Source organism: Hemitrygon akajei, chromosome 14, assembly GCF_048418815.1.
Source record: "Hemitrygon akajei chromosome 14, sHemAka1.3, whole genome shotgun sequence".
NCBI classification, from domain to species: Eukaryota; Metazoa; Chordata; class Chondrichthyes; order Myliobatiformes; family Dasyatidae; genus Hemitrygon; species Hemitrygon akajei.
The window spans coordinates 83,551,201-83,579,124 of NC_133137.1; the positions used below are offsets into that span (position 1 = coordinate 83,551,201).

General features: G+C 40.1%; 1 protein-coding gene across 12 annotated transcripts in view; it reads left to right on the top strand.

The window, feature by feature from the left end:
- usp6nl (USP6 N-terminal like) overlaps window positions 1-27,924 on the top strand; it is a 234,856-nt gene that overhangs the window by 34,156 nt on the left and 172,776 nt on the right. For 8 of the 12 annotated variants that reach the window (XM_073066492.1, XM_073066496.1, XM_073066494.1 and 5 more), the window contains 2 exons: window positions 464-796; window positions 3,357-3,435. In XM_073066492.1, coding sequence (XP_072922593.1) covers window positions 3,432-3,435 — 4 coding nt within the window. In that variant the 5' untranslated portion in view covers window positions 464-796; window positions 3,357-3,431. Of the gene's footprint in view, window positions 1-122; window positions 270-463; window positions 797-3,356; window positions 3,436-27,924 lie in introns of those variants that run through there. The other 4 variants (XM_073066490.1, XM_073066498.1, XM_073066495.1 and 1 more) reach the window with 3 other exon arrangements.

Here is a 27,924-nt window from a genome sequence, read left to right on the forward strand (position 1 = left end):
GCACAGTGCTCACTACTGCGGCCTAGTGGAACATTTGGCTAACTGGCCGATGCAACCTATCTTAATGTTGTTCCTCCGCCCCCTCCGCTGCAATTGGCTGTCGATGCACGGTGTCGGGCTTCTTTCTCTCTTCCTACTGGTTGGAGGCTAACGCCAATCAGAATCGGTGATCGGCCGTTTCCGTTCGCTCTTCCTCTCAATTTTCCCCTCCCCTCTAGCGAAGTTTGGTTGGCTCGCGTCATTAATACAAATCAAAGAACTGGCAATTGGTTAGTAGGATCGCGTTTGGATTAATTTATTGTTTGTTTCGCAATATTTTAAAGTAATTACTAATTTTAACTTCCCCTTTGGGGGTAAAAAATCGTCTGTTTAAAAAGGGGGCAATTTTGTTTCCAGGGTCTCTGTAAACACTGAGTTACGTTTTTCTCTTTATTTTGTGTACTTTTCCACCCAAATTCAAAAGCGAATCTTTAGGATCCAACTCGTGAAGCCGACAGAATCGATCTCAGAAGATACAAAGAAAACAAAACCTTTTAAACTTTCACGTTAAGTTCCCCTGAAAGTTGAGCCGGGAGTTTTCCATATCTCAGACTGCAGTTTCCCAAAAGATTGTGGGCTGAACCATTCATCCCCCGCCACTCCTGCTGCGAACCTGCTTTGCGAGAAAACAACCAGGAAGAAACAAAACACAAGTCCTTTAAACGCCGCTTTTCTTTCTGGATTAGAAATGGACGCAAACATGTTAAGGGTCCCGCACAACAAACACTAGTTTTTTAACACGTCCCAAGGAATTTTGGTGAGTGTCCAGCAAGTTGTTTAACAAATGCTAGTACAAGTAACTGCAAATGCGTGCGAAAAATGAAGAATATTTTAGCATTAAATGGAAGGGCGCTTGTTTCGTAAATATTTTACACAATGGTGCCGATTGTTTATTTTGAGTTTGTATGTAACTTGGTCAAACTTGATTTTTAAACTCTGATTTCAACACTTTATCCAATGTTTTGCTTTGCAAAGTTGGCATTCGAGTATTTTAAATATGTGACTGTGTATTCTATTCATAAGGTATTTTTTGGGTCAGTACTTGTAATTTAGATCTAAACCTTGTAATATTTTTATATCATTTAAAGTGAATACACTGAATTCGTTAATGATAAATCAATTATTTTTGTATTGCTGTGTATGAAAATCACTTACATTTACGTTGTACGTTTAATGTAGTAAAATATTTCAATGTGTTTCCCAGGATTGTCACCAAACACAATTCAACAGCTGAACTATTTTCAGGAGTGTTTTAGTGGAGAAGGGAAAAGTTGAGATTTAGAAACCTTTTAACAAGGGAATTGTAAAACATGGAGGTGGCAGCTGAACGTATGGCTGCCAAGGGTGGAGCAGTGGAAATCTGTGATACACAAGAGACTTTCCATTGGAAAGTGTAAAGACCTCAGATGGCTTTTCGTGCTGGAGGAGTTTAAAATGTTGGTCAGTGTGTATGTATCAACTCGTAAGTTCCTTGGAGTTAAGTGGGATTCTTAACATTACAAAAGAAAGACTGGCCTATTTAAATTAGGAGAATTATTAAGATGCTGTATCTAGTTTTATCATAAGTAGTCAGTTTTTTCTCAGAAAACTTAAATTTAAATCTGTTGGGAGTTGAAATACTGCAATTATTCTCTAACCCATTGAGATCTGGTGGTTATTTTGTAGTGGTTTGGGGTGCCATTATTGATTTTGGGACTTGACATGTGTACTTCATTGTTCAGTGATGCAGCATGGAGAACAGTTCCAGTCACCTGGATAGGGTCTCTGCTGCTGCCTTTGTGGATTTTGCACACTTTCCCTGTGACAGTGTGGGTGTACTCTGGTTCCTGGCCACATCCCAAGCATGTTTGGATTGGTACATTAATTGGCCATTGCAAGTTGCTTCAAGTGTGCACCTGAATGTAGAGTCTGAATGAACTGAAGGAAGAATAATATAAGGCTGGTGTAAGCTCAAGGTAAATAGGTGTTCAATAACCAGTGTGCACTTGGGCCAAAGGGCTTTTAGTCATACTATACAACCCCATTGTAACAATGTTAAAGTTGCATTCTGTTTGTCATAAGAATATTGAAACATGGAAAAAATTATTAAAATACAGATTGTAGTTTGAAAGCATGTATTAAGGAAGTAGTGGTTTCTTGTAGTTGTGATCTTGGTAGTCATGCTTAATATTTGTCATGGTGTTGGGAATTTATTTTATTTGTACTGGTATTGGAAAAAAGAAAATTAAATTAAGTTAAATTAAAAATGTTCTATCTCTCCATGAAGGTGACAAAGATAGTTTAAAGTGCTAAATTTAGGTTGAGTTTTTTTGTAAACGACGAATGAATTGTTGAAAATCAGACCTGTGAACTTTCTTTTATGTGTCTGTGAAACTACTAGGGCAGGAGGAATGATCTGAATTTGATTCAACAAATGTAGAAATGGATAGAATGCAGAGTTGAGTTTAGTGAAGAATTACAATGATGCAGAGCATTCTTTCTCTGTGGGTCCTCCTGAATATTTCAAGTACATAGTAAGGTATTGCAGAAGCAGAACATGTTGGGGGGGGGGGGAATAGTTTGTTGGAATCGCTTAACAGATCGAGCAGCATTGATGGAATGGACAAATGAATGGTCTTTCATCCCAATGGAGAGAAACGAGAGATAAAGCAAGAACGCCTCTGTTCTCTCTTCTCCCACTTAGTTTTCATCATATGTTTTGAACTTTTCTGAGTTAAACTGGGTTTCGCTAAACATCATCATTCTAAATGATGGCACTTCTGATTTTGTGATGCTCCCTCAGTACTATACGTAAGTACTGGATCATTTCTTTAAAGGCAATTAAGAATAGAACTCAAAACTACACCTTTGTGACTCTGCTGGTAGTAAGGATGCTTCTAATAGAATGCCAGTTTTGATTTTGGTATTAGCTGTAAGTGTTGGAAAAATGCCATGATTTCAATGATATTATATCATAATCAAGGTTTCAGATGTCTGAGAAGATAACTTGTGTCAGATGTAACAAAAACTAACAACAGAAGGAATTGGTTGATGGCAACCATTGATAGCTCTTTTGCAGATTGCACTTTGTACTGCAAGTCCAAGCCAGTCACTGGTCAAAGTGTAGTTTTATGTCATGACAGTTCTTCCCCCATTTTCTTCCAAAAGAATGAGCAAGCAGCAATGGCTAGCTGTCCTGAATGTTTTGTTTACCTGTATATGGACCCCAGAGGCATTAAGGCTAGTTTTAGCTGCTGCCTTTGTGTTGAGAGAAAATTGAACATAGAAGTTTTAAATATGTATGTCTAATTACAATTACCCATTTTTCTTCAATATAGGGCGTGAACTCCTCTCTCAAGATAAATAATTGCAGATCAGAACCATACATATCTCATGCAGAGGAAAACACCATTATGAGTGAGTAATTTTTCTAAAAAAGTAAATCTTTAATGCAGACAGTGTACATTGTACATTAACTTAGATGTTAAAAATGGAAAACAATTTGAATCACTCAAGAGAGTGGAAGCATAGACTTGTGCCTGGTTTAGCTACCAAGGTAACTGGTTTTATTGCCCAAGGATGAAACAAATTTTGCTTACAATTTAAGGTTTTAAGATATTTTACAGGAATCATTTTGGATAGACGTGAATCTTTTTGAGAACTAAAGAATTATATAATATTTTTGACACATACAGAACAGAGTCATTGTTGCAAATCATAGAATCGGATCCCTCAGTCTACCACATCTAACCTGACGCTTTTGGTCATGCACATAATCCCATTTTTCCATATTAGGTCTGTATCATTGCTTTACCTATTCAAGCTCCTGAAACTCCTTTCTGTCACTAAATCCATGTCCTTTTGGTTTTGATATCCCTACCGAAGGAAAATGATTCTGAATATCTATGCCTCCTATTTTATGTATTTCCAAGGTCAACCCACTGCCTCTTTCTGAATGTGCTAACTGATTTGGGATTAACCCCAGTAAATCATCATGAAGGAGTGATGATAGATCTGAAGTAAAGTTTTTTATGGTCATATTGAAAGTAAGTAGTTGTAGTGACTCAGTGTGAATTAAAGACATTGCAAACATTTATGCACAACCATGTAGAAGTTAACAGTTCTAAATTTGTTAATGTTTGTAAGGACGAGGCAAGGCAAAATCTCCATTTTTTTTCTTGTTTATTTACTGGCTAGATTAGTGTTCCTAATTTTCTTTGAGCAAATGGTGCTGAATCTTGGCCTTCATCTACTGCAAATGTTCTGGTAAAGGTATCTTATAGTTCTGTTCCAGGATTTTGAAGTAAGAATCTAAAATGATAATATACTATATTTCAAGTTGCCACATGTATTTACTTTTTCCAATCTACTTCAGCGCATTCAGTGTACATAATGTAGTGTTGAATTCTGCAACTTTAGGTATTGTTGGTTCCCTGTCTGTATCAGAATAAGCTATTTCTATACAAGTGACTTTCCTGTATTGGTTCAGTTTTCTTTCTTCATTACCATAGCTGGACTTACTGGGCATGTCCTACAATTCTGTGTCTAACAACTTGTGTGCTCCTTTGTTTATCTTCTCTACTTCCCTCATGTACAACTTTGTTTTATTTCTCTCTCTCTAATAACCTTCATTAATCCATCAACCATCTGACCTTTATATCATACATCCCTGACTTTACCATATCACAGATATTTTCTTTGTCCTTTCCATTGCTCTCACATTTGTTGCAATTTAAAACAGACTGACTTGTTTTCCATCTTTCTCAGTTCTGAGAAAGGACCTGACTCTGTCACCTTGCCAATTTAATGCTTTGCTATCCTTTCTCTAATTTGCACCAAGTCCTCTACATCTATCACCCTGTTTAGTGCTCATTAAGCCAATATATTTTTGATCCTTCTTTTGCCTATTGTCGTGTCATGTCTTCTTCCTGTTTCTTTAATGACCATATAGCCTTTAAGATCCATGTGTTGTTCCAACTCTGGCTTCATATGTCTCCCTTATTTTAATTACTCTGCCATTGATGCCTAGAAATTGAGGCTTTCCATAATATTTTCTCCCTTTGAAAAAGGATCTAGTGCTTTCTGGACATATATGACCATTTTCTTACCTTGCATTAAAAAGGAGCTGCATAAACCTACAGTCTTCTTTTATCCAAGCTTTATTTTGGCAATTGTGCCAATATTCTCTCTTGTGGCATTGTAATCAGATTGTTCTCTGGTAATTTTTGATATGTCTTGAGAAGTTTTACTTTTTAAAGATACATTTATAAAATTTATCAAAATTGGTGAAGATATAAAAATATTTGAGGTTCATTTTTATTGTCATTCAACTCTATACACGTAAACCACCAAATGAACATACCTCCGGACTAAGGTACAGAACACAGTACATATAACTCACACACAACACGTAATGTAATATTACCACAAATAGTCACAAATTAGATGGATTTTCTGAATTACTTCAGTATATAACTTAGTGAGTTCTTCTAGAAATGGACATCACTATTGACTATCAAGCTAGCAGCACATGGTATATCATTTCAAAATGCTCAGAACAGTCCAATGTGTTTAGCAAAATATGCCGTAACAGAATATTGTACTCCTTTCTGGTTCTGAATTTTCTATAATGTTTAATGCCATATTTAACTGTGTACTGCAATTGCACAGATTTCTGATATTTTGGACATCAAACAAAATACTTAAGAAAATCAGACTTTGATTCTACTACTAGAAATAATGAATTGCTTCATCAACTGATAACTGGAAACATGAATAGAAGGAGATCTAAGATTCTTGAATGCTATAAGCTATTTGTAATGATAAACCTTGAGAAGAGATTCAGCATTGTGAATCAAACCCACGGCCAATAGTGCAGTGGATCAAAGGCTGGAAGTCCTTCAGTGTTAAATTGCAGCAGGAAGTCAAACCCTCATTGGATACAGTCTTGGCAGAGCCATGCATCAAGTTGAGCAGAATGAGATGATTACAATTGATTGGGAGAAACGTGTTACAACATGAACTTCTGAGATAGTCTGTGTGACTATTTTGCAGTTTTCCCAGATGTCTGCAGTAGATATGTGGAATCAACACATAGAGTGATTAATACTTGACACTGCCTCATATTTGAAAATCTGAAGCCTTGTGAAAGGAACCTATTTTTTTCCAACTTTAAAATTCTCATTCTACTTGTCAAATTTTATTATTATTCCACTGGAAGGTTTAAAAAATGTGGCACATTTATATGCAACTACAACATTCCCTCTTTTTCCTATCGCTGCCCCCGTAATTCCATGCCACTTATATTTGTTTTCACTTGACTATTTGCCAAGCTTGCTTCTAGGGAAAAAGAGACTAAAAAGCTTATTTATTCACAGTATAATATTGCGCTTAATCTATGTGGTTCATCTTGTGTCCGAGAGACTCGAGAAAAGTATTCGTGTTTGTGTTGGGTAATTTGGAACATGAATCATTGCTGGAACAAGCTTAAAAACCATCACAACCAGTCTTCTGTTTGCTGAAAAGCATTTTAGGCTCTAAAGAATTTAAATTATGAAGTAATTTGAATTAATGGCGGAAACAAGATTTTTGTGCAGAAATTGAATTCAGTGACTGCATTTATTTGTAGACATGCACAATTGGGAAACATGATAGGATCATTATCATTATGCTTGTAGAAGTATATTCCAAAAATAGTAGAATAATTAAGTGCTTAATCACACTACAGGAAAGTTGTCTTAGTACTTCAGAGAATGTTGCCGGTATTGGAAAATTTTCAGTGAGGAAGGATTTGATAGGCTGGTGAGGTTTTTGCCACAGAAGGATGAGTGGAGACTTCATAAGGGACCTAGATCTCTTTCCTGAAGAAGTGTCACAATCCTGTAGGCATGGATTTCTAGTGTTTACCAGAGGGATAAGAGGGGTGATTGAGGATTTTTTTTATTGAGAGAGCTGGAGAGATGTTAAATGGTGGATAGGTTGGTAAAAGCAGAAACTGGTCACATTTAAAATATTCTTGATGTATAATTAAGAGCAATGATCCATAGGGCTATGGTTCTAGTGAAGAAAAGTGAAATTTGGTTAAGTAGTTTTTTAAAATTCAGCTCAAATGTAATGGGTTGGTAGTAGCTTTAGGTACTTCACATTTTCCATGATATTTCATCTTTACTATTTGTGCTACCACTTAAGTTTGCTATTATGATAAGCATTCATTTAAAAAATGTGATGCCAAAAAATAGTTGTGGAATTAAAGTTGGAAATATCATAAAGATAAGCTTTGGGATTAAAAAAAAGTTTTTAATACAGCTTTGATCCTCATGATTTTCACCCCCTTCCCTGTTTCTCTGTGATTTTGTTCAGCATGGATTAGGCTCTTTCAGTCCTTCAAGCCACATTGCTCCAGCAACTCCTGACAAACTTAATTAACTCTAACCTAATTATGGAATAATATACAATGGCCAGTTAACCTACCCTGTATGTCTTTGGACCATGGCACAAACACCCAGGGAGGAGGTACAGACTACTTATAGATGACGCTAGAATTGAACTCCGAACTCCAGAGTTCCCTGAGCCGTAATAGCATTGCGCTAACTCTTAGGCTATGTATGAATGTTTTTGCAGGAAATAATTTGGCAAAAATATATCACTGTGGCCTTTGAAACCTGGTTGCAATTTATTAAGATAAGAAAAGCAAGCTTTTTTGTGTTGGAAAAAATAGTGATGCACTTATATTTTTAGTTTTGTAGTAAAATGCATCAGTATAAGCCATATCCACTCATTGTTAAAGATGATTGGTTCAAGCTCCATTTCAGGCTTGAGCAAAAGTCAAAATCATTGCAACTTCAGGGCAAGCTGGATTTTATGACAATACAGGTCAGCTTTCTATATCTGATCTGTCCAGTGGGGAGGAACTGAGGGTAGAAGTCCAGGAAATAAATGAGATGCAGTCTTTGCAGAAAAGTGTCATCATCAGAATAAATTTGTCAAGAGACAGCAGGGAGAATGACAGGAGGTTCTTAAAGGAGATGAAGTGGGAGCAATTTATAATCAGAATGGCTGTAGGAGTATGTGTGTTTGTAATGTTGGTTCTGGCCATTTCATCTCTTGAGATGGATAGGGAAAAATTAGGAAGGGAAGGGATGAGACAGATGGATCAGGCGAAAGCAAGAATAGGGTGAAAATTGACATAAAAAGTAATTAAATTTTCAAGTTAAGTTCCAGGAAGTAGCATCAAATGTAGTTGTGAAGTACCAGAAAATCAGTTTGAATGAAGGACTTGAAACAAAGACTGTTCTACACATTGGCCGGGCATAGTTTGGGCCCCTAAGATTCCCACAGCTTCAGCTATTGATCCAGGGATAGTGAATGGAATTGAAGGAGAACTTAGTCAATGTGACTAAGTTGAAATGTTGGTGGAGGGGAACTGATTAGGTTTCCATTCTGGAACAAATTGGAGAGTTTGTGGTGCATGACTGCAATTGCAGGCAAGTGACTGGTCAGCTCAAAATATTTCACAATATCTTAATATATTTTAATTGGCAGGTTTTGTTATGTCAACAACTTTATGTAATAGCTAGAGATATAAAGAAGTGTTTTGATTTCTTTGAAAATAGTCTTGTACAACAATGTTAATAATTATATCAAAAGCAGAATGTTGCAAGGGCACAGTAAAAGAAGCAGCAATGGAGATGGGGGAAGAAGAACAGGATTGCCATTTCAGACTTTGATTAAATTTGATTAGAAATGGAAAAGTGAGAAGACGACATATATAAATTTCAAAGAGCTGAGTTAGAACACAGAATATGTCTGTGGCAGTGTGCAAGGTAAAGGTGAGAAAGTAACAGTTACATCGGCAGGTGGAAATCACCAATCCAAATTGAAACAAGCGTGCAGCCACGTCTTTGGGTTGGTGGTGGTGGGGGTGGAGGAGAGGTATGTTGCAAATTGTATTTTACCTGGAATCATTAAAATCACTAATACTTATGGAAGATGAGGGGCTTTTCCTTGATGTTAGTGCTGTGGGAGCAATAAAGAACATTGAAGATCGAAGGGAATTAACTCAGTAAAGGACTGGAAGCTCAGGGTTGCTCTTGTGGACTGAGCAGATATCTTCTACAAAGTGATCATCCTATTTCAGTTTAGTTCCACCAGGAGCGATTACATTTTGAGCAGTGAATGCGATTCATTCGATTGGAACATCAGTTCTGGCTACTATAGGAAAGATGTGATGATGCTAAGTGCAGTTTCACCAGGATATTTTCTGGGTCCATCCCAGGTGTTTCAGTTGAGGAGAGAGTGAAAGAGCTGGGCCTGTTTTTCTCTGGAGTGGAGGAGTTCTTGTTATACATCATTGCCCATCTCAGCTGGCCTAGTTCCATGGTGAACTTGTTGCAAATGAACTAAATCAATGGTAACAGACACAATGCTGGAAGAACTGAGCAGGTACAGGCTGCAACTGTGGAGAAAAAAGAGTGGATGTTTTGGGCCAAGACCCCTCATCAGCACTGGAAAGGAAGGGGGAAGATGCCAGAATAAGAAGTTGGGGGGAGGGGAAGAAATACAAGCTAGGGTCCTCTCCCTTCTGGTGTACAACCAGAGGGGAGAGGACCCTGGACTTGATGTATGCTAACGTTAAGGATGCATACAGCTCCTCTCCCCTCCCCCGTCTGGGAAGGTCAGATCACAACCTGGTGCATCTCAAACCCTGCTACGTGCCTCTGGTGAAGAGTAAACCTGCAACCTCGAGGACAGTGAGGAAATGGTCGGGGGAGGCTTATGAGGCACTCCAGGGTTGTTTTGAGGTGACAGACTGGCAGGCACTCTGTGAGCCACATGGAGAGGATATTGATGGGCTCACAGAGTGCATCACTGGTTACATCAACTTCTGTGTGGACTGCAATGTTCCGGCAAGAACTGTCCTTTGTTATTCAAATAACAAGCCATGGGTAACAAAGGACATTAAGGCCATCCTGAACACTAAAAAGAGGGCGTTTAGAGATGGAAATAGGGATGAGCTGAGGACAATACAGAAGGACCTGAAAGCCAAGATCAGGGAGGCTAAAGACAGGTATAGGAGGAAGCTTGAGTGGAAACTCCAGCAGAACAACATGAGAGAGGTCTGGAGTGGGATGAGGACCATCACTGGGTTCCAGCAAACTATCAACAGAGGAGCTGAAGGCAGTGTGGACAGGGCCAACGAACTTAACCTGTTCTTCAACAGATTTGACACTGTGGCCCCTGCCCATCCTCCACATGATTCATCTGGTGTCGGCCCCCAACCAACACATACTCCACTCTCCCCTCCTACCCTTCCTCACAGCCCTCCACCCTGCTCTCATGACTACATCCCTCCCCCACCTGATACCACCACGGTGGGCTTCACAGCTGAACAGGTGAGAAGACAGCTGAAACGTCTCCACCCAAGTAAGGCTGCAGGCCTGGATGGTGTCAGCCCCAGGGTGCTCAAAGCCTGTGCCCCCCAGCTTTGTGAGGTACTTCACCATGTCTTCAACCTGAGCCTGAGTCTCTAAAGGGTTCCTGTGCTGTGGAAGACGTCTTGCCTCATCCCTGTGCCGAAGACGTTGTGCCCCAGTGGCTTCAATGACTACAGACTGGTGGCATTGACCTCCCACATCATGAAGACCCTGGAGAGACTTGTTCTAGAGCAGCTCTGGCCTATGGTTAGGCCACACTTAGACCCCCTCCAGTTCACCTACCAGCCCCGACTAGGAGTTGAGGATGCCATTGTCTACCTGCTGAACCGTGTCTACGCTCACCTGGACAAGCCAGCGAGCACTGTGAGGGTCATGTTTTTTGACTTCTCCAGTGCGTTCAACACCATCCGCCCTGCTCTGCTGGGTGAGAAGCTGACAGTGATGCAGGTGGATGCTTCCCTGGGGTCATGGATTATTGATTACCTGACTGGCAGACCACAGTGGGTGCGCTTGCAACACTGTGTGTCAGACAGAGTGGTCAGCAGCACTGGGGCTCCACAGGGGACTGTCCTGTCTCCCTTTCTCTTCACCATCTACACCTCGGACTTCAACTACTGCACAGAGTCTTGCCATCTTCAGAAGTTTTCTGATGACTCTGCCATAGTTGTATGCATCAGCAAGGGAGATGAGGCTGAGTACAGGGCTACGGTGGGAAACTTTGTCACATGGTGTGAGCAGAATCATCTGCAGCTTAATGTGAAAAAGACTAAGGAGCTGGTGGTGGACCTGAGGAGGGCCAAGGCACCAGTGACCCCTGTTTCCATCGAAAGGGTCAGTGTGGACATGGTGGAGGATTACAAGCACCTGGGGATACAAATTGACAATAAACTGGACTGGTCAAAGAACACTGAGGCTGTCTACAAGAAGGGTCAGAGCCGTCTCTATTTCCTGAGGAGACTGAGGTCCTTTAACATCTGCCGGACGATGCTGAGGATGTTCTACGAGTCTGTGGTGGCCAGTGCTATCATGTTTGCTGTTGTGTGCTGGGGCAGCAGGCTGAGAATAGCAGACACCAACAGAATCAACAAACTCATTTGCAAGGCCGGTGATGTTGTGGGGGTGGAATTGGACTCTCTGATGGTGGTGTCTGAAAAGAGGATGCTGTCCAAGTTGCATGCCATCTTGGACAATGTCTCCCATCCACTCCTTAATGTACTGGTTAGGCACAGGAGTACATTCAGCCAGAGACTCATTCCACCGAGATGCAACACGGAGCGTCATAGGAAGTCATTCCTGCCTGTGGCCATCAAACTTTACAACTCCTCCCTAGGAGTGTCAGACACTCTGAGCCAATAGGCTGGTCCTGGACTTATTTCCCCTTGGCATAATTTACTTATTATCATTTCATTATTTTTGGTTTTATTTTGCCATATTTCTACTCTATTCTTGGTTGGTGCAACTGTAACGAAACCCAATTTCCCTCGGGATCAATAAAGTGTCTGTCTGTTATAGGTGAGGGGGGTGGCGAAGTGAGAAGCTGTGAGGTGATAGATGGAAAAGATAAAGGACTTGGACAGATTAGCGAATGGGCCAAAGTGGCAGATGGAACATTGTGTTGGGAAGTGTGTAGTCATGCATTTTGGTAGAAGAAATAAAAGGGTAGATTTTTTTAAATGGAGAGAAAATTCAAAACTCTGAAGTACAAAGAGACTTGGGAGTCCTTGTGCAGGATTCCCTAAGGTTTAATTTGTAGTTTGAGTCAGTGAGGGAGGCAAACGCAATGTTAGCATTCATTTCAAAAGGACTAAAATATGAAAGCAAGGACGTAATGTTGAGGCTTTATAAGGCATTGGTAAGATCTTCTTGGAGTATTGTGAGCAGTTTTGGGCCCCTTGTCGAAGAAAGGCTGTGCTGACATCAGGGAGGGTTCAGGGGAGGTTCACGAGAATGATTCCGAGAATGAAGCACTTACCATATAAGGACTGATTGATGGCTCTTTGCCTGTACTCACTGCAATTCTGAAGAATGAGGGGGGAATTTACGTTGAAACATATTGAGTATTGAAAGACCCGAATAAAACCCCGCCTGCAAAACATAATCAACGTAACATACATGGTGAACTTAACTCTTAATAGTCTGGGTGAATGCTGCCTAATGAAATTAATGAGTCCCTTCAATGTGGCAAGGATAGTGGGGGAGTCTAGGACCAGAGTACAGACTAGAAGGAAGTCCATTTAGAACAGAGATGAGGAATGTCTTTCACCAGAGATTAATTAATCTGTGGAATGAGTTGCCACAGGATATATTTAAGGCGGTGGCTGATAGATTCTTGATTTGTCAGAGCATTAAGGGTTATGGTGAGAATGCAGGAGATGGGTGGTTGAGAGGAAAATAGGATCAGCTGTAATGAAGTGGTGGAGCAGGCTTGATGGCCTAGTTTGCACCTTTATCTTGTGGTCTTATTTACAATGTTTAGGGATTTCTCAGAAAAGATTTGATGGTGTACCAGACACAGTGAACACTTTGCAGTATTGTGATTGGGAAGCAGGATGTAGCAACAGTCTTGTGCATGTTCCCTCAGAAAACAGTGTGGCGACCCACTTTCTGTGCAGGCGAACCAGCTCTCAAATAGCCAGCACGCGGGGAGAGACTTTGGTAATGCACCTCTGACGTCATTTCTGCCCGAAGAGGGTGGGTGCTAGGGATTAAATGCCAGCGCCACAAAGTTTGAATAAACTAGTCTCAAAACGACTTAGTGTCGTCTCTAGCTCTGTATGTAGTACATCGCTACAACAGGTTATTTCTTGGATCCTGGGCTATTTCCACTTTTTAAAAAAATCAATTTTTTTTTGTTCTAGAAGCTGGATGTGACTTGCACATAAAATTGTATCATAGGTCAGAAGTTTGGTACTAGGGCAGTAAGAGAATGAAATCTGAAAATGTTGGAAATAGCAGCTGATACAGGCAACATGTTACTATTTCAAATTGTAATCAGTTATTAAGTTCACAATCAGAGGTATCAGTAAAAGTTATCCATGTAGAGGTAAATACAAAGCTGAACTAAATGCTATTAAAATGAAATCATGGGAAAAACGAGCATGAACTAGGAAAAAGAAAATAAAAGTTAAAACTCACTCATCAATTTAAATTGGCAGTTTCTGGACCTATTGTTTTAAATAAGATCTACCGCATGTATAATGATTAGCTATATTTTTAATTCTGTCTAGTCTGCTATTTGCTGATGAGAAATTGATTCCTACTGTTCAATAGAAATAATACAAAAATGCCATGATTTTAAAAAATCTACAACTAGAGCCAATGGAAACAAAATGTGATTATATGAATGGAGGGTTACTTGTTGCTTGATATTTGAATACTGTTGAAAGACTTTGCCGAAAATCTCGGCTCTTCATTCCTGTCCATGGATGCTGCCTAACCTGCTGAGTTCCTCCAGCATTTTGTGTGTGGAATATCCTGGTTAAGAACATATTTTCTTGTATTAGTACTGTTGTGTTAGATATTTTGTTTTTTTACAGCTTCTCTGTAACACACAGTATGTTCTGTTAATTAAGCTCTACAGTCCAGTATTTTGCTTTCTGCTAAGAGAAGGAGTCATTTGATCAGCTTAGGAAAGTCATGCCAGACAGTTGAGTTTGTCTTGATAATATTCTGTCCAGTGGGGTGCCATGGAACATTCAAGAGAGATTGGGGCATCAGATTTCGAGGAGAAAGTGGGTTGGTGTTAGGGCTTTTTGACAGGCATTGGAAGTGTGGAGAAAACACAAGGGAATATGCTTGTGGAAGGAGAGGCACTGTTGTAAGAAGTGCTTTGTGCAAATGAATGGTTCTAAGGAGGAAGTGCCAGTACTTTAGAGTTAGCCAGTTCATTTGTAAAGATCTTTGAGGGAAGTTCAAATTCTGGCTGGTGTCTTTCAAGCAGAGTGTGGGTTCTGTGCCATGAGTAATTAAAGTGAAGCACCTGGTTACCCAGCAATGAGCTCCAATGTTTATGTGCACATAATAGACTGGTGTGACTGAAATGGGGCCCCTTTTCTGTTGTTCACTTTAAGTTTATGTCATTGTAAGTTCTGTTATTTCCTGGTGAACGATAACTTTTGCACGGGGCAACTTTTATACAGCATTCACCATAACTTTGCGTTCTCTCAACGGAACATTCCATCTTTTCTGTTTGGTTGAACCCAAATCATAACGACTCTATATGTGTGTTGATTTTTGGAGATGCCCATCTCACCATATCCATCCATCGCAGAGTCACGTGGCTATTAGCCAGGAATAACCAACAAGCCTAGTTTGTTATGAGCCACGGTAAGAGGGTTACATGTGTTATTCTGGATTTCCAGCATCTGCAGAATCCCTTGTATTTATTACTACTTGTCCTGTGGTTCATGCTGATGGGACTTTTGTATAATTCATTTAATGTTGTGAAATAAATTCTAATCAAATTATTCAACTGCATGTACAGTGATTAATGACTTTTAATGGTCCATGATGACTGTTGATACCACTTTTACAGATGCTGCTTCATCTATTAAAGATGACTCAAGGAAGATTTTGTGCTGCGATCTTTTGGACCCAATCATAAATTATTTTCAGTGTTCTTGAATAATTCAAAAGTTTCAATTTGTTCTTGATTCGGAACAAAAACTAAAATTTTATTTTTGTTAAAATATGGCCAGAGTTACATTTGAAAGGTTTCTTGAATAATTTACACCATCTTTGCATCTATGTGATAATGCATGATAAATCTGTAGTTTATTTACTGGTAAATTTAGACAATGTGACACAGTTCCATGGACCCAGATTTGAACCTGATGCCTACTGTTCTGACTATGTGAGTTTTCACTGGGTGCTGCGGTCAATATAGTTGATCCCCTCAAAACTAATCAATATGCTCCAAGATCTCGGCCTCAATAACCTCTTGTGAAATGAGTTGTGCAATGAGATCCTCAATTTCCTCACTTGTAGACTCCAGTAAGTTTTGATTGGCAACGTCTTCTCCAAGGTCTCCATTAGCATAGGTGCATTTCAAGGCTGTGTGCTTAGACCCCTGCTCTTCTCACTTTACACTTGTGACTCTGTGGTTAAGCATAGCAAGCTTGAACATGGCATTGGAGCTAATGATACCACTGTTGTAGGCCAAATCAAAGGTGGTGATGAATTAGCATAGAGGAAGGAGATTGAAAATCCATCTGAGAGGTCAGGAAGACCAAGGAGCTGATTATGACTTCAGGAGAAGGAAACCAGAGGTCCATGAACCAGTCCTCATCAGAGGATCAAAGGTGGAGAGGGTCAGCAACTTTAATTTCATTGCGTTGTTACTTCAGAGGACCTGTCCTGGGCCCAGCATGTAAGTGCAATTACGAAGAAAACCCGGCTGTACCTCTAGTTCCTTAGGAGTTTGCTAAGAATTCCGTATGACATATAAAACTTTGACAAACTTCTATAGATGTGTAGTGGAGAGTATATTGACTGGCTACATCACAGACTGGCATGGAAACACCAATGCCCTTGAATGGAAAAGCCTACAAAAAAGTATGGAAAATGGCCCAGTCCATCACAGATAAATCCTTCCCCACTATTAAGCAGAGCTACATGAAACTTTGTCACAGAAAAACAGCATCTATCATCAGGGACCCCCACCATGCAGGACATGCTCTCTTCTCATTGCTGCCATCAGGAAGAAGGTACAGGAGCCAAAGGACTCCCAACACCAAGTTCAGGAACAGTTATTAACCAACAGTCAAAGGGGATAACTTCATATAACCCATGGGCTCACTTTCCAGGACTTTTTATATCAGGTTCTCAATATTTATTGCTTATTTATTTTTTATTATTATTTCTTTCATTATGTATTTCCACAGATTGTTGTCTTTTGTGCACTGGTTGAACACCCAGGTTGGTGCTGGGTTTCATTGATTTTGTTAGTATTCTATAGATTTGTTGAGTATGCCTGCAAGTAAATGAATCTTGGTTGTAGAGTGACATATATGTACTTTGATAATAAATTTAGTTTGAACTGTGAATTGCATTTTTACAAGTAGTTTATTTTCTACTTGAGTTGCTGTAGTTGTATTGCCATAGCTACATGTTTCAATTGTACAGTTTTATTAGATGGAAGGAACTGGGAAATTCTTGGATAACTGTTTCAGATAATTCTACTCAAAAGTAAATTAGGAGCAGCATTTCAACTTTTGTATTTCATCATTCCTCATTCTACTCTCTGATAATGAGGTTAACCAAAACTGCACTCTTAACACAGAACAACGTATATTTTCAGATTCAGGATTGTTATTCAATAATACACTTGTCTACAGCTAAATGAGACATGTTCATATGGGGCCAAGGATTAGACTTAGAGAGGCTGCTGCGACTAAATACGCTGCCATCTTGTAGACGTCTTTTTGTTAACTTATTTTGAAATCCTTTCCAGTTTTCTCACTGTGTGATCACCGAGAATTGAGCTGTAGACTTCAGTTCCTAAACTTCTCCAACTTTCCGTATTTTCATTGGGTCTTAAAACCAACCTTTTTATTTCAGGCTTTTGGCTATCATTCTTTATGTACAAGCTTATTATCAAATTTTAAGTAATTGACATGCAAACATCTTGTAATGTTTTGCAAGATTAAAGATGCTATGTAAGTTAGAAAAAAGTTCCTGAAGAATATGTGTAAATGTTCCTCCAGTGTTGTATTTGTCCCAGTCCAATGACTTGTACTGCTTAAAGTGGTTTTAATGCACATATTGGCAACTGCAAGTTTAAATCAATTATTTTAGTTGAATCTGGAATAATTTTTGTTTGTATAGTGAACATAAATGTAAATTCATAAAAAGATGATTGAAATTGATATTTCTTAGTCTCAAGTGTGACTAGTTGAAGGGTTATTAAAATGCAGAACAACCTATTGGATTAATTTTATCAAATTGAGTTGTTTGCTTTTGGCTCTTTTTGCTTTCTCTTGTCCCATTCACTTACCTACAAGAGCCTTGATCTTGGGTTACCTTCTGGGATGTATTACTAATATTGAGAGTTGCTTAGCAGCAACTGTTAACTGGATATTTTTGCAGAGTTGATAATCTGGTTTGATTGTGATGAAATATTGGCTACTGTTGGAACTGTGTACTTTCAATATCACAGTATGTGATTGCTGGCAAAATCATTTTTTTCTTGATTTTCAGATCTTTTTTTACTCTGCTTGGGGCTGGGGAAGGGTATAATTGTGTTTAAAAGGCATTTAGCCAGGTACAGGGACAGGAAACAGGAATGTGGGAGTAATGCAGGCAAATGGGACTAGCTCAGATAAGAAACTTTGTTGGCATGGACAAGAAAGTGAAATAAAAAGACTACATTGTATACGGATTGGGATTGGAAAAAACGGATGTTCGCTCTCCAGTGTTCGTTTGAGCATGTACAGACCTTTTTTCTTGTCATTATTCCCTAAACAATACAGTATAACAACTATTTACATAGCATTTACTTTGTATTGGGTATTATGAGTAAGTCAGAACAGGTACATCCGGTATTATTTAGCGTCAGTTAGAGAAACGTGTGTCGTAGTATATAGTATATATGTTAACTCTCTATGCATATCAAACACTTAAGAAATTATGTACAGTATTTCAATAATTAAACCACTGCGTTGCTTAGTAATAATTGTAGCTTTCATCGGGGCAGGGCCTTTCACATGCTCCATTATTCTTACTTTATCCTTTAAAATTGTTCCGATCATTGACCAGCTGTAGCTTAACGCTTTTCCAGTGACCGATGGCATTTCATCTCTTTCCGATTGCTTTATTATTTCTACTTTAAGATGATGAGAGGCATTGATCGTGTTGATAGTCAAAGGCTTTTTCCTAGAGCTGAAGTGGCTGCCACAAGAGTGCACGGGTTTAAGGTGCTTGGGAGTAGGTACAGAGGAAATGTCAGGGGTAAGTTTTTTTTTTACTCAGAGTGGTGAGTGTGTGGAATGGGCTGCCGGCAATGGTGGTGGAGGTGGATACGATAGGGTCTCTTAAGAGACTTTTGGATAGGTGCATGGAGCTTAGATGCGAACTCCCAGGAACTTGGTGCACTTAACACACTTTATGGAAGAGCCATGTATTTGCAGAGGTGGATGATTTGTCTACACCTTCCTGAAATCAATAATAATTTCCTTTGTCTTCTCCACATTCAGGCTTAGGTTGTTCTCTCACACCAATCCACCAGCCATTCCACTTCCTCTATATTCCATCTTGTCATTTTTCTTGATGAGGCCAGCCACTGTTGTGTCATCATCTGCACTTGTTTTCTTGAAGGGGAATTGCAAACCGGGTCTCCAGTTTGGGATCCACTGATTATATTTTTAAACGTCTTAAAATGATGCTGCTTACTGAAGTACCCATGCTGTGACTGTGGACTTAAACTGCAGTAATCCAAATCGGGAATATTTGATAATTCCTATCAGAACTGCATGCAAAGAGTCTCCACTTATCAGCATCATCTGTGGAAGGAAAGGAATTGCTAATGTTTCAAGTCAAAATCCTGCAGTTGTCAAGAGTGGATTAAAAAAAAATAAACTGCTGAACAAACTCAGTGGATTCAAGAACATCTGTTGGGGGAAAAGGAATTATTGTTCTGAGTTGAGAACAATGTATCAGGATCATCCTTGGTTTCTTCTCAGTGTTGTAAATTGTCCCACTGTGTATGTCCTGTCTTAATTTACAATTTATTTTTTTACCATTCACATTAGCCATCTCGGTCTTTGAACTCAGTGGCACGAGTACAGGAGTGGAACCCTGTGTGGTTTTAGGTTTGTATTGTGCATTCAGAGATTCACTTAGACACCACTGTTGTAATGCATGGTTATTTGAGTTGGTGTTTCCTTCTTATCAGCTTGAAACAGTCTGGTTATTTTCCTGTGACATCTGTCATTAAGAGGGCATTTTTGCCCACAAAACTGCCGCTTACAAGATTTTTTGTGCACCATTCTCTGTAAACTCTGGAGAATGATGTGTGTGAAAATCCCAGATGAGCAGTTCTTGAGATACTCACATCACCCCTTCACGCACCAACAATCATTCAATGGTCAAATTCACTTACAGTACATTTCTTCCCATTCTGATGTGTGTCTGAACAACAGCTGAACCTCTTGACCATGTCTGCATACTTTTATGAATTGAGTTGCTGCCACATGATTGGCGATTTTTATTTGCATTAACATACAGGTTGACCTAATAATGTGGTACTGTGTATCTTCTTGTATTCATTTTTACTTTTAATATGCTAGTGTCATAAAGTCAAAGAACCCTATGGCACAGAAACAGGCCCTTTGGTCCATCTACTCTGTACTGAACCATTAATCTGTCTAATCCCATCGATCTGCAATTGAACCATTGCCCTCCATATCCCTCCCATCCATGTACCTATCCAATATCTCTTAAATGTTGAAACCCATCCTGCTGGCAGCTCTTTCCATACTCTCACCACCCTCTGAGTGAGGAAGATTTCCCTTGCATTCTCTTTAAACATTTCACCTTTCACCCTTTACCCATGACCTTTGGTTGTAATCTCACCCAACCTCTGTAGAAAATGCCTGCTTGTATTTACCCTATCTATACCCCTCATAATTTTACATTGGTCTATCAAATCACCCTTTAATCTATGTTCTGGGGAATAAAGTCTTAACCTATTCAATCTTTCCCTTTAACTCAGGTTCTCAAGTCCCAACAGCATCTTTGTAAATTTTCTTTGCGCTCTTTCAATCTTATTTACATCTTTTGATCACATGTAGATGATCAAAACTGCACACAATACTCCAAATTAGGTCTCACCAACATCTTACACAATTTCAGCATAACATTCCAACTCCTATACTCAAAACATTACTCTTCAAAAATCAATGTGCCAAAGGTTTTCTTTACAACCTTATCTCCCTGTGACACCACTTTCAAGGAATTAGGGATCTGTATTTCCAGATCCCTCTGTTCTACCGCAATCCTCAGTGACCTACTGTATAAGAACTATCATGGTTGGATCTCACACTTGCCTGCATTAAATTTCATCTGCCATTTTTCAACCAATTTTTCCAGATGGTCCAGCTTCCACTGCAAGCTTAGTTAGTCTTACTTTTTGCTGACTACACCCCCTAATCTTGATGTCATCCACAAATTTGCTGATCCAATTAACCACATTATTATTCAGATTGTTGATGTAGATGACAAACAACAATGGACCCAGCACCAATTCTTGCAACACTCGACTAGTTACAGGCCTCAAGTCAGAAAGGCAACCATCTGCTACCACTCTGTGGCTTCTCCCATAAAGCTAATATCTAATCCAATTTGCTACCTCATCTTGAATTCCTAGCTATTGAACCTTCTTGACCAACCTTCCATGTGGGACCTTGTCAAAAGTCCATGTAGCCAACAACCACTGCCTTGCCTTAACCAACTTTCCTGGTAACTTCCTCAAATTCGTCAAGGTTGTTTAGACATGACTTACAATGCAGAAAGCCATGTTGACTATCCCAAATCAGCCCTTGTCAGTCCAAATACTTATATATCTGGATCCTTAGAATACTTTTCAAAAACTTTGCCACTACTGATGTCAGGCTCACTGGCCTCTAATTTCCTGGTTTATTTTTAGCGCCTTTCTTAAACAACGGAACAATATTAGCTATCCTCCAAACCTCTGGCACCTCACCCATTGCCAAGAATGTTTTGAATATCTCTGCCAGGGCCCCTGCAATTTTGCATTACCTATCACAGGGTCCAAGAGAACATCTTACCAGGCCCTGGAGGTTAATCCATGCTAATTTGTCTCAAGACAACAAACACCTGCTCCTCTATCTGTGTCAGGTCCTTGACTACAGCCTTATATCTGTAGACTATGTGTCTATCTTCCAAGTAAATTGAGATGCAAAAAATCCATTTCAGATCTCCCCATCTCTTTCGACTCCATGCATAGATTACCACTCTGATCTTCCAGTGGTTCAATTTTGTCCCTTGCTATCCTTTCGCTCTTAACATATTTGTAGAAGCTCTTGGGATTCTCCTTCATCTTGTCTGCTAGAGCAACCTCTTGTCTTTTTTTAAAATCCCTTCTGGTTTCCTCCTTAAGTGTTCTCTTGTATAACACGCTGTAAGGTTTCATTGCTAAGGTAATTGTTTTTCTGTAGCAGCAATGTTTGGGTTATGACTAGAGATAATGGGGCATGTTAGCCAATAAGCAGGATGTTGTTCTTTCTTGTGTGACTGGGAGCTGGGAGTTCGCAGTCTTTTGCCGGGGAGAGATGAGAAAAGACGCGAATGTATAGAGTTGGTAGACCGCCGGATGGAGAGGACTTGGAGCGATGATTAGTCTGAAGGTCAGCGATGATCGGAAGAGGTCGATGGTGGACGAATGGCCTCAGCAGTGAGCTTCAACATTGCGCATTAGACTGTTTCATGAGAATGGGCCTTTTTTTTGTTTCTTTACTAACCATATAGTCAAATTAAGAATTATAAAGCTTAACCATTTAATTGCATATTGTGTACTGTTTGTTATTTTGTGATACTGATTTGTAAATGGGGACACATTGCACAGCATCCACCTAAACAAGATTTCTTAAGTTTGGCTGGGCCAGGGGCTATCATCCACTCCGTCCGGTGATCTACCAACTCTCTACATTCACACCTTCTCTCCTTATCTCTCCCCGGCAAAAGACTGCCAATTCCCAGACACACAAGAAAGAACAACATCCCGCTCATTGACTAACATGTTTCGTTATCTCTAGTCAAAACCCAAACATTGCCACTAGCAGAGAAACCTTACAGCATGTTACACTTGCATTTCTTGTACCCCTTAAGTACCTCATTTATTTCCTACCTGCCTATACTTGCTGTGCATATTTTCTTTTCCTCCTTAATCAGGGCCTCAGTATCTGTTGAAAACCAAAAATCCCTAAACCTGTTATCCTTGCCTTTTATTCTGACAGGAACATATAAACTATATACTCAAAATTTCACATTTGAAGGCATTCCACCTACCAAGTACACCTTTACTTGAAAACAACCTGTCCCAATCCACACGTGCCAGATCTTTATCGATATCAAAATTGGCCTCTCTCCAGTTTAGAATCTCAACCCGAGGACCAGACCTATCTTTTATCATATTTACTTTGAAGCTAATGACATTGTGATCACTAGTTGTAAAGTGTTCCCCTACACAACTTCTGTCACTTGCCCTACCTCATTTCCTAATCTAGTATTGCACTGTCTCTAGTTGTGTCTTATAGTACTAATTAAGGAAACTTCCTTGAACACATTTGACAAACTCTTTCCGATCCAGCTCTCTTACAGTATGGGAATCCCAGTCAGTAGGTGGAAAGCTAAAATAACCTATGATCACAACCTTGTATTTCTTTCAACAGTCTACAAATTCTCTCAAATTTGTTCATCTAAATCCTGCAGACTGTTGTGTGGTCTATTATATGATCCCATTAATGTGGTCATACCATTCTTATAAAGTTCAAAGTAAAGTTATTATCAAAGTACGTATTAACTTCCTTGTGGGCATACTTAATAAATCCAATAACCAAATTAGAATCAATGAAAGACCGCACCAACTGGGCGTACAACCAGTGTGCAAAACACAACGAACTGTACAAATATAAAAAGAAAGAAGTAATAATAAATAAATAAGCAATAAATATTGAGAACAGGAGATGAAGAGTCCATGAAAGAGATTCCATAGGTTATGGGAACATTTCAGTGATAGGGCAAGTGAAGTTATCCCCTTTAGTTCTAGGGCCTGATGGTTGAGGGGTTCGTAAACCACTGTTTACGAACTTGGTGATGTGAGTCCCAAGGCCTCACTAGACAAGCTCTCCAGTATGTCCTGACTGAGCACTGACTAGTATTGCCACCCCTCCCCCTTTAATCCCTCCTGCTCTATCATGTCTAAAATAACAGAACCCCAGAACATTGAGCTGCCAGTCCTGCATCTCCTGCAACCAACTCTCATTAATAGTTACAATGTCATAATTCCATGTGCTGATTCATGCCCTAAGCTCAACCACCTTTCCTACTATACATGTTGTATTGAAATAATATGCAGAACATTAGTTCCACCATGCTCAACCTTCTGCTTCCTGACTCTGTATGTAAGCTTAACAGTATCTTTCTCCACAAACACTCCACTGTCTGTTCTGGTGTTCTGGTTTATATCCCCTGCAATTCTAGTTTTAACTTCCCCCCACCACCCTGTGCAGCAATAGCAAACCTTGAAAGGATAATGGTACCTCCCTCTCCATTTTCAGGTACAAACCAACTCTTCAGTACAGGTTCCGCCTTCCCTGGAAGAAATCCCAGTGACCCAAAAATCTGAAGCCTTCCCTCTGGCACAATTTCATATGCCACTTGTCAAACTGTATCTGGCCTCTCATCCTGTATCTGGCCACTCTAGCATGTGGCATGGATAGCAGTCTTGTGATCACAACCCTGGAGGCCCTAGCAGCTAATTTCCTGAACACGCTTTGAAGGACCTTGTCACCCCTCCTAACCATGTCGTTGGTACTGATGTGGATCACGACCTCTGACTTATTACCTTCCTATTTAAGAATTTTGTGGACTTGATCAGAGCTGTCCCTGACACTGGTTCCCAGGTGGCAACAAACCATCTGAGAATCTTGTTCTTGTCCACAAAACCTGCTTTTTCCCCCAAACCCACAAATCCCCTATGATTACAGCTCGCCTCTTCTCTCCCCTTCCCTTTTGAGCCACAGAGCCAAACTTAGTAACCAGAGAGCCTGCAGAAGTCCTTGGATAGATTAGGAGAATGGAGAATACAGTTTTGGGAGGTATATGGTCATGTAATTTGGTAGAAGGATTGAAAACATAGACTATTTTTGAAACAGGGATAAAATTAAAAAATTCAAGATGCCAAAGGACTTAGGATCCCCATGCAGGATGCCCTGCAGATTAGTTTGCAGGTTGAGTCAATGGTGAAGACTGAAGACAAATGCTATGTTAGCATTCATTTTGAGAGGACTAGAATATAAAAGCAAGGATATAATACTGAGGCTTTCAAAGACACCTATGATTCTTTGCTTAGAGTATTGTGAGCAGGTTTGCCCCATTATTTACAAAAGGTTGTGCTGACATTGGAGAGTGTTCAGAGGAGGTTCATGAGAATGATTCTGGGAATGAAAGGTATGTAATTTGAGGAGCGATTGACTGCTCTCTGCCTTTACTCGCTGGAATTTAGAAGAATGATTTGGGATCTTATTGAAAGGGCTGGATATCGTGTATATGGAGAGGATGTTTCCTATAGTGGTGGAGTATAGGACCAGAGGGCACAGCCTCAGAATAGAGGGACGTTGCTTTAGAACAGAGATGAGGAATTTCTCTAACCAGAGAATGGTGTATTTGTGGAATTTTTTGCTTCAAGCAGCTGTGGGGGCCAGGACATTGGATGTATTTAAGGTGGTTTTTGATTAGTTAGGGCATGAAGGGTTACAGGGAGAAGCCAGGAGAATGGGCTTGAGATGGAAATGAATCAACCATGATGAAGTAGCTGAGCAGACTCCTTGGGTCGAATGCCCTAATTTTGCACTCTGTCTTATGGGCTTGTACCTATTGTTAAAGGGAATATCCACAGGGTACTCTGCATTGGCTGCCTATTCTCTTTTCCCCTCCTGACAGTTACCCAGTTAACTGTGTCCTGCAGCTTGGGAGTAACTGCCTCCCTATATGCCCTGTTTAATAGCCCTCAGCTCCCAAAAGATCATTCAGTTTCAGCTCCAACTCCTTAACATACTCTGTTAGAAGCTGCAGCTAGGTGAACTTCTTGCAGGTGTGGTCGCCAGGGCCACAGGATGTCTGTCCCTCTGTTTTCACACATTGTGCAAGAGCATTCCACTATCCTGCCTGGCATCCCCAGTGCTCTAAATGTGCAAAAAGATAGAATAAATAAGGGTACAAAATCTCCCTATGGTTACGCCTCTTCTCACTGAAGCCTCAGTTCCCCAGTCTTTCAGGTGGCCCACTTACACAAAGCCCGCTCTGCTTAAACCTAACTTTTTTTTTGTTTTTGGCAAGTGCCTAATTATGCACAGTCCAGTGTCTTGGGAACTGTGGAGCACAATATTTGCCGATAACCCCACTCACCTCTTTTAAATGCTCTCTCCCTTCATGCAATCCAATGTTTCCTCAGGATCTGTGGTGCGCAAAATGTACTGACTGTCCCCAATTACTTGTTTTAAACTTTCTTCCCTCTTTGTAATCCGATGTCTCACAACGGGAACTGTGGCATAAAAAATGTGATTGTTACCTTCCCCGTAGCTCAGATGAAGGAAGCACTATAGAACAAGTCCTCACACACAACAATGGGATCCTTGTCCTTTGGCGTGACTTTGTAAGTAGTGAACCGTGTACTCTTAACTCTTCCCTTACCACATGGAATTGAAGTGGCACCAGAGCACCACTATGCATCTGGGTGTTGGATTTCCTAATGAACAGATCTGAGATAGTCAGGCTGCATAACCATTCCTCCCTCTCCATTATCCTCAACATGGATTCCTTCCAGGACTATGTGCTGAGCTCATTGCTGTGTATTTAACTCGCACATGACGACATGGCCAAACACCTGAGCAATCCCATCGGCAACTTTGCTTATGGCACAGCAGTGGTGGAGCTAATCACCAACAATGATGAGATGGCTTCCAGTGAAGAGTTGGAAGAGCTTGAGGCCTAGTACCAGGCAAATAACCTCTTAATGTCAATAAGACAAAAGAGATGGTTATTGACTATCGACTTAAGGAAAACTTGCATTGCTCACGTTCTACTTTACATCGGCAGCACAGCAGTGGAAGCTGCAAGAAGTTTCAAACTCCTGGGAGTGCACATCACACCCAGCCTCTCAGAATACATCTTATGCAGTCAAGAAACACTAATGCATCTAATTTCTGAGGAGGCTGAAGAGAGCTGGACTGCATATCCATACTCAGGTCATTTTACAGATGCGTGGTAGAGAGCATCCTAAGAAGCTGCATCACTGCTTGCTACGGAAACTGCACTGTACTAGACAGGAAAGCAGACATCCCATCTCTCCCGGAGTCTCCTACATATTGATAGCGGCTCCCTGACGCCCGCAAGTTATATACAATATCCCGGAAATCGATTTTTTTTTGAGAGAGAGAGAGAGACAGAGAGAGCGAGTGACAGATGTAGCGAGAGAATGACAGAGCATCTTGATTGGTCTCTCTTTGTGTGAAGTAGACCTATCAGTTTTTTCTATGGGCGGGCTTTACAGTCGACCTCTCTCTCTTTCATTGTCTATCAGTTCAGTTTAGTGTCCTGCAGCACCATGGCAGAGTGTTCCAAAAAAACAATATAAAACGTACTTCACCCTAAAGTGTACCCCTGCCTAATAGGGATAAAAAATAATGACAGTGTTGCTCGCTGCACTGTTTGCAACAGTGACTTTTCTATTGCAAAATTAACAAATTCATCGACACAGACTGCTATGACACAGACTCAACAGAGGTTGAGACTTCCAGCAAAATGCTCAAATCTGCCAAGCAAGCCACAATCACAGTACAGTCGGCCCTCCTTATCCGCGGATTCCGTATGTGCAGATTCAACCAACCGCGGATTGGGAAAACCTGGAAGTTCTCTTTCCAGCACTCGTTCCTTGAGCATGTATAGACTTTTTTTCTTGTCATTATTCCCTAAACAATATAGTATAATAGCTATTTACATAGCATTTACATAGTATTAGGTATAATAAGTAATCTAGAAATGACTTAAAAGTACAGGCAGTCCCCGGGTTATGAATAAGTTCCATTCCTGAGTCTGTCTTTAAGTCGGATTTGAAGTCGGAACAGGTTCATCGGGTATTATTTAGCATCAGTTAGTCAAATGTTTTTCTTAGTATATAGTACATATTTTACCTTTCTATGCATATAAAACACTTAAGAAACATACGTATTTCAATAATTTAACCACTGCGTTGCTTAGTAATAATTGTAGCTTTCATCGGGGCAGGGACTGTCACATTCTCCATTAAAATTGATCCGATCGTTGACTGACTGTAGCCTAATGCTTTTCCAATGACCAATGGCGTTTCACCTCTTTCCGATCGTGTTATTACTTCCTCCTTATTTTCAATCGTGATCATGATTATTTTCTTGAACAGAAACACTGCGAATTCAGAGCTGCACTGCCAGGTCCTAATGTCCACCGCATGGAGATGTTAAATAAAGTCTGGGGTTCCACTGGGTCCTAAAGACCACTGCAGTGATACATGTTAAATAAGGGACTTGAGCAACCACGAATTTTGGTATCTGCGGGGGGTCCCGGAACCAATCCCCCGTGGGTAAGGAGGGCCGACTGTACAAAGAAAGTTTACAAAAGAAATAGAAAAGCTCGGAGGTCGGGGAAGTGGGCCACAATGGGTAGTTAAAACTGCCCAATGCATCAAACTGTCTTACCTGCC